The 7,900-nt window shown below is 48.6% G+C and overlaps 1 protein-coding gene across 1 annotated transcript; it reads right to left on the bottom strand.

Moving 5' to 3' along the window:
- Positions 1-1,767: 1,767 nt before the first annotated feature.
- Positions 1,768-6,670, bottom strand: MPZ (myelin protein zero). Its single transcript, XM_027527717.1, is given in 6 exon segments — positions 1,768-3,013; positions 3,116-3,176; positions 3,308-3,443; positions 3,685-3,898; positions 4,151-4,317; positions 6,518-6,670. Coding segments are annotated over 6 exon segments (939 nt in total). The 5' UTR covers positions 6,585-6,670; the 3' UTR covers positions 1,768-2,719.
- Positions 6,671-7,900: the final 1,230 nt, after the last annotated feature.

Here is a 7,900-nt window from a genome sequence, read left to right as displayed (position 1 = left end):
TCTATGGACTTTTGGGCTACTTCCACATTTCAGCCATTGTGAATAATGCCACCAAGAACATGGGTATACTAATAAATATATCAAGACCCTGCTTTTAATTTTTTTAGATATATACCCAAAAATGGAACTGCTGGATAACATGGTAATTTTATATTTAATTTTCTTTAGGAACTTCCTACTTTCCACAGAGGCTGCACCATTTTACATCCCCACAAACAGTACACAAAGATTCCAGCTTCTCCAAGCCCTTGTCAATACTTTGCTTTGTTTTTGAAGGCAGCTATCCTAATGGATATGAGGTGGTATCTCATTATAGTTTTGATTTGTATTTGCCTAATAGAATCTATTGGGCTTCCCAGGTGGCACTAGTGGTAAAGAACCCAGCTCCCAATGCAGGAGACATAAGAGACACAGGTTTGATCCCTGGATCGGGAAGATCCACTGGAGGTGGGGGCATGGCAACCCACTCCAGCATTTTTGCCTGGAGAATCCTGTAGACAGAGGAGCCTAGGGGGCTACAGTCCATAGGGTTGCAAAGAGTTGGACATGACTGAAGTGACTGTGCATGCACACACAATGGAATCTATTAGCTTTTACATTAAAATGAATTTGGGTTAATTTTCCTTTTAAGAGAAATGGAAGACAGCTCTTGAAATAAATGGAAGCACTGAGGGTTTTGCAAAACTGCTATTAAAAATCTTTTATTTAACCTTTTAACAAGGTGAAGAAATGACTTATGAGACTCTTGGGTTTTTTGCCATCAGTAACCACCAAGGTAAAAAGATACATATATGTTTTTCCATAATTATTTAAGGACTCTGGATATTAATGGTGTACCTATTTAGCATGCCAACAAACTAGCTAATGAGCTATTAATAGTATACCTAAAATGCAACAATGAAACAAAATTGTGTGTGCATGAGTTTATATGATTGAATGAAATTAGTGCTAGCTTGTAAAGTGTAATCTGTTAGGCAAGACTGAAAAACATCTGTAAAGGACTGATCCTTAATATCTTTGTTGTGTATCAGTTTATAAGTTACAAAGGTTTCCATACACAGCATGGAAACATGTGATTCTTACAAAAATCCTGGGAATTCAGCTGAGTTGGTATCATTATCTCAGTTGTTTACAAATGCAGAAACAGGTTTACTTAAATCAAGTAACTAGCCCTGGGTCACACAGCTTGTGAGTGGCTGAGATATTTTAAGAATACACAGTTTGGTGAAGAGGGAATCTGTTATAACCCATGTAAACGCAGAGCCTGCCACACAGTTTAGCACATAGTACAAGCTCACTGGATAGTCGTTGAATGTCGGACTACATCTTATGAGTCTGTCTCACAGTTCTTTCCACTAGACTGCTGCTGCTGCTAAGTCACTTCAGTCGTGTCCGACTCTGTGTGACCCCACAGATGGCAGCCCACCAGGCTCCGCCGTCCCTGGGATTCTCCAGGCAATAACACCGGAGTGGGTTGCCATTTCCTTCTCCAATGCATGAAAGTGAAAAGTGAAAGTGAAGTTGCTCTGTCATGTCCGACCCTCAGCGATCCCATGGACTGCAGCCTTCCAGGCTCCTCCATCCATGGGATTTTCCAGACAAGAGTACTGGAGTGGGGTGCCATTGCCTTCTCCACTAGACTATGTAACCCCATATCATGAAATCAAATTCTTAACAACTGAAATCAGTTGGGGAAGAGTGGGACTGGGGATTAGAGGCAGGGATTACTCCCAGGAGAATGAGGAAACTGGAGATGGAGGCAGCAGCTTCTGGAAATGTCAGTGTTTATTAAACATTTAAGGACATTTGGGGGGTTTGAGAAGAAATATACAGGATGTAGAAAAATCTTAAGAATCCCCTGTGGCTGGGAGTGCAACCTCTTCCCTTTCCCCCTATTTCCCATTTGTTTTTTCTGCTTTTTGATTATTTAAAAGCTATTTCTTAAGGCTCATTTGCCCCTTCCTCAACCCCTGACCTGTGAGGATCCTTTGTCTCCCTCTCTCCATTCCCATCACCTTGAGTCCCAGAACAGTGCTCCAGAGTGATCAGGGGGCACCATTCCTGTAGCTGAGGTTTGAGGATCAGGAGCTGCTCTGCTTGGGCTGGCTCTCCATTAAGGATTTAAAGGGGGGGTCGTGGTGGTGGTGAAGAATTGCAAAAGCCACATGACGTCATTGGTACTCAGTCATGGGGGGAGGGTAGAGCATGGGTACAGATAAACAAACAAAGAAGAATGGATTAAAGAATAAAAAATAACTAACAACCTAAATAAACCCTGAAGGAGAGTCTGATTTGGGTGACCTGGGTGTTAGCTAGGAGGGTAGAGTATGGAGCTTGACCACCTGAAGGAGGGGATGGAGGGTCAGAAAGAAGAGAGCCAGTGGGACAGGCTAGCTGGTGCAGGGGATCGAAACGTCAGGTGGCCTGGATTTGAGGCAGGGGTATCAAGGTCCCTTTCTTCTCGGCGCCAGAAGAACAGGCACCAAACACACAGTCCTTGGGGCAAGGGGAAGATAGGATGGGGCCTGGGCTTCCAGAAAGCCAGGGGGTGAAAGTAGGGGAGAATATGAAGTGCCTGGGTAAGGAAGTCTGGAATGAAACTTACATCTCAAAAGGAAGTGAGGGCAGGGCAGGGCTGGGGAGCTAAGGAGGAAAGCACCTAGACGGGGGATAGAGGACCGGAGGTCCCCCTGCTCTGGTAGGGCCTTGGGGCGGGTGATCACTTTTCTGAGTCCAGGCCCATCATGTTCTTGAGGGCGTTCTTGAGGCTGGTTCTGCTGGGGGACTTGACGGCAGGCCGGAGCTCCGCGCTCTGCTCATCCTTCCGTAGCTCCATCTCGATGACCACCACCCGAGGGCCTTTGGAAGCCTCCGCCCCTAACCCCCGATCCCCCGCCCGGCCCGCTAACCGCTATTTCTTATCCTTGCGAGACTCCCCCAGCCCTTTAGTCTTCTTCTCACTGGCAGCTTTGGTGCTTCTGCTGTGGTCCAGCATGGCATACAGAACCGGCGTCTGTGGGGAGGAGCGCATGCATCAGGGACCCGTTGGGTAGGGCTTGACTGTTCCCAGCCCGCCCTCGACGGGCTGCCCGGCGGCTTCCCAAGCCCCGCTAACCTGCCGGCCGCGCTTTGAGGCGTCCTTCGCAGTCTTGTGCAATTTGCCCTTCTCCATGGCACTGCAGGGAAAGGGTGTGCTGTGGATTCGGGGGCTTCGTCTTCCCTTCCACCCTCCCACCCATCGAAGTAGTCTCCGCCCAGAGACCGGGAGTAGTGGGTCGGGGAAGGGGTGTCAGACTCCGCCCTTTACCTGAGCCTCCTCTGCAGGGCCGCCTGCCTGCGTAGCCAGCAGTACCGAATCAGGTAGAAAAGCAGCAGCGCCAACAGCACCACCCCCAGGACGCCCCCGATCACGGCTCCCAGCACCACCCCGTACCTCGTAGGCACTAAACGGGGCAAGGAAAACACGTGGGGAATGAGCAGAGACAAGTGTCTTTGGTTCCTAGCCACACACCTATTCCCTGCGGCTGGGGATCTAAGATATCCGAACAAGGCTGCCTTCTGCCCACTGTCCCAGAGCGTGAGGGGCATTAGCCGGGACATTTTGCCCCTTGCCCCAGCCTCTCAGCCAGGCCTGATCCCCTCTGTGAACTGCCTCCCATACTCCCGTCCCACCTCCTCTCACACCTTTTTCAAAGACATAGAGCGTGACCTGAGAGGTCTTGCCCACTATGTCTGGGGGGTTTTTGACGTCACAGGTGAAAGTGCCGTTGTCACCATAGTCCAGGTTGTGTATGACAATGGAGCCATCCTTCCGGTGAGGGTCCCCTACCCACTGGATGCGCTCTTTGAAGGTCCCCACCTCATCGATGTAGGGCTGTCCCTTGGCGTAGTGGAAGATCTGTGAGGAATGAGGGGAAGCATGCAACTCTCGCCTCAGGGTGAAGGATTCTGGGCTGGAGAGGGTAGGGCTGGGGAGGGCATGTCGGTGTTGGTAGGTCCCAGCAGGGAGACAAGACTTGCCACTTACCTTGCCAAAGTTGGGGTTACGGCTCAAAAAGGATTTCTCCTTTCTTAGCCCAAGTTCTCTTTCCTGTGGTTGTTTGAAACCCCCTTTCTGTTATGCAATCCCAGTATTCCCCCAGGCACTCACCGAGATGGCATCACGGCCCCCTTCGGGCTGGTAGCGCCAGGTGAAGGAGAGGTCATCTGAAACCCACTCACTGGACCAGAAGGAGCAGTACAGGGTCACCTGGGAGCCCACAGCACCGTGGACCTCCTTGTCTGTGTAGACCACAATGGCCTGGACAGGGGAGAGCACTGCAAACATAGAGGGGAAATCAGATGCACGGGTGGGCCCGGCAAGGAGTATAGAAGGAGTGAGACCAATGGGAAGTCAAGCCTGAGTCACAGACCATAGCGAAGATTGGGGCAAAAATGATGAATTCTGAGGCCCAGGTCTCTCTGGACTAATTGAATAGAAGAGTAGAAATACTGTGTTGGCTCAAGTTCTTCAGCATGTTTGACAACAGTACCAGAGTTCTCCGGAGGACTTTCAGATGTTGGATTCAGTCTCCAGAATCTTCCTTTGCCTTTAGATCAGTATCTAATTCTTAAGCTATCCTTTAGATGCAGGCTTAATGATTTTTAAAACTTATTATAAATTATACAGGTAACACCCTGTGCATTCTTATAACTATGCAAGCAGTATAGATAAAGAAAGCTAAAGTCTGTCTTGACAGCTCCCAACCAATTCCTCTTCTGTGGTCTCCTTTCAGATAGAACCAATGTTATTAGTTTAATGTGTGATCATTTTCTCTGTATCAGACTCAGCATAAACTCAAATAGTTTTGTTCTATGAAGCTTTTTTTAAAAAACATATATTGCATTACAGTCTACTTTTTTCCTTAAGAATATACGTATATAAAAGAATACAGGTGTCTGGGAGGGTGTTCCACATTGATGCCTAGTGATCAATATTATTGCTGCATAGTATTTCACAGAATGGCAAACTCAAGTTTCTTGCAGAAAAGATGAAGATAACTGGAGACTGTAAGTCTTTTTCCCTGGCCCAACTGTCCTCATTGCTGAATCCCTACTTTCCATACAATTGCTCCTGACTGGAAGGGTCAAGGAGGGGAGCACCTCATAGCCCTCTCAGGGGAAGCTGGATTCAAGCAGGAAACCACCCTCCGCCCCCGCCCCAAGCCCCAAACTCAGATGACTCTGCTTGTGAGCCCTCTGTGGTTCTGATTTGACCCTCCTCACCCTCCTTCTGACCATTCTGGCCCAGTGCCACTCCCAAGACTCACCCATACAAGGAAGGCCATTCCAGGGAGATTATGTGTGTGGGTTGGCCCTGGCTGGGGGCAACTGTAGACCCTTTTGTTCTATGGGAGGGGGAGGAAGCAACCAAATAAATAGAGACCCATTGTCTGACCATTGACCAGTGTTGGGGGCTTATGCCTCCTCTCCCCTTCCCCCGATCCCATCCCCAACTCCACAGTCCCAAATCTCCCACCTCAGCATGCAATACCAGTGATTCACATCCTGGAACTCAGCCTTGGAGCCTTCTGGGGAATCCCAAATGTAACAAGTAATGGATCTAACTTCTATTCCTCCTGTTCAAGTATAAACCACTGCCCTTCAGCTCTGTTCAATGGTTCTATGAGTGGAGCAGATGCTGGACAGTACCCTTTCTCCCTCTTAAACTCCAAGATTCCCTCTCCTCATTTCCCTCAGCATGCCCTTCTCCAATTCCCTATCCTTAACATTTTCTTAGGGTACCTTCAAATAGTCCAGTACAGCCCAGAGGAGTCTAGATTCTGGGTTTAGCCCTAAAGGAGCTGACAGCAGAGAAACTCAGACATTCTAAACAGCTCTTCCTCCCCTCTCTCTCCCATTTGCCCTACTTCTCGCCCATTGCACCAGGCTTCAGGGCAGTTTGGAGAGGGGAAGGATCCATTCAGATAACCCTGCTTTGAGTTTTTCTTGCTCAGTCAGCATCTGCCATGGGAGGGTTGGCCAGCTTCTGTGGAAGATAGCTTTAGATGCAACAAGACCCTGGAATCTCACGGAACCTCCCTTGTACTCTGTTCACCCACGTAATGGACAACAGATGCAGTTAGAAACTGAGGCAGCAGATCCAAAGAGCTGGGACCACAACCCTTGGGCTCCACCCTTAGATCAGGTTCCCTGACTCTTTTCTTTGGGGAGACTAAGGTTAAGTTACCTCCTACACTACTGAGGAATGAGAAGGACCAGTTTCCAACCCCTATCCAGTCAAGTCCACCTTGGTTCCGGAAACACTCTACACTCCCTTCTCCCTTCACAGAATACCTTTATCTTAACAGCTTCTCTCCAAACTATATGTATATATATTTTTCTACAGAGAATATCACCTTCCTGCTCTTGCTCACTCTTTCTTTGGTTGCAGAGGGCAGTGCAGCGAAGGCCGTGGAAAGGTTGCTGAGAGACAACCTGAGCCCCAGGGCTCCCAGACTGGGTCAGCTCAACTTACCCAAGGAGGAGAAGAGTAGCGCAGCCAGGATAGGACTGGGGCTGGATGAGGGAGCCCCAGGAGCCATCGCTGGGGCAGGGCTAGGGCCCAGAGCGCCTGCGCAGTTGGGAGAGTGGGGGACAAGGAACTGAGCGGGGGTTCCTGGAACCCGCTTAAAATCCCCCGGGACCCCAGTGTGAGGGGGCTGTCCTGAGCCAGTAACCAATTGCAGCCTGGCATGTGCAGTTGAGAGGTGGTGGGGAGCGGGGCAGAGTGCAGGGAGCAGAAGTGGCATTGTGTCCTCTGGGTGGAGGGGTTGGGGGTCACATACCACCCCACACACTGAAGGCTTTGTGTCTGCTGGCCTTCCCCTGGCCTAGGCTGGAATGTCATGTGGTGGGGGGGGGGGGGTGAAGGAGAGGGACAGAAAAAGGGACACAAACACATTTCTCTGAGGGACAGATGGGCAGGAGAACCTGAGTCTTAAACCTATGAAAAGGGGTTTTTCCATAGTCTCCTTGCCTGAGAGTGGCTCCTCTAGAGCCCTGGGAGTTAGCGAGCCCCAGAGAAATTTGAAAACAGGATATCCCTACTATCTTCACTACTATGGGCTGCAATACAGGCTTCTTGAGATGACCAGGTCCTTTGGGAGTCTTCTTTTTTTTTTCATCTCTCTGCATCTTGGGTGATTCTTTCCAGATAAAACCTTTTCTCCATGGGAAAATATCCAGGGGATAATCCTCTGATCTTACCCTCTTTTTCAGGAAGCTCTTCACTGCCTCATGCTGAAGTTTAAGTCCATTTCAGTTAAGAGCAAGGCAGCAAAATCACATTGAGTGCCAGCTACATAGATGAGTATGTGAGTATGTGGGTAGTTGAGTAATAGAGGAATAAAAATTAAGATCTTCCTTCAAGGAGTTCAAAATTTAGTTTGGGGAAGCAGAGAGAGGAGAATCAGAGAACAAACCCATTAACAATGAACTATAATAAACCATGATGCTTGGTATAGTAGTGTGATGAACAAAGTGCCAAGAGCATAAAGAGGGCATGCAGAGCTACATTAGGAAGATTAAGTTGTGTAACAGATATTAAACACAAAAATAACTTTCATTTAATAAATGAAGTTCAGAGGAAGGGGGAGTCATGTCTAGAAGTCAGTATTAGATGCAGACCAGCTGTTAAGGATGCATGGCATTTTGAAGAGGAGAAATTGGCAGTGCAGACATCTTGGAAGGTAGAAGAGCAAGAGCAAAGACAAAGAGATAAGAAAGCATGTGTGTGTGTGTGGAGGAGGCATTGGGTAGATTTGTGAAGTCTGGGGAATATTCAGGGCAGATCTGGTATCCCCCATTTTGACTTGACATGGGGGATCTTGAACAGGCATCACAGGAAAGGAGGCTGCAC

Source organism: Bos indicus x Bos taurus, chromosome 3 (genome assembly GCF_003369695.1).
Source record: "Bos indicus x Bos taurus breed Angus x Brahman F1 hybrid chromosome 3, Bos_hybrid_MaternalHap_v2.0, whole genome shotgun sequence".
In the NCBI taxonomy this organism is placed as follows: Eukaryota; Metazoa; Chordata; class Mammalia; order Artiodactyla; family Bovidae; genus Bos; species Bos indicus x Bos taurus.
The sequence above is the reverse complement of the archived record's forward strand: the minus strand, read 5'-3'. Positions and strand labels throughout refer to the sequence as shown.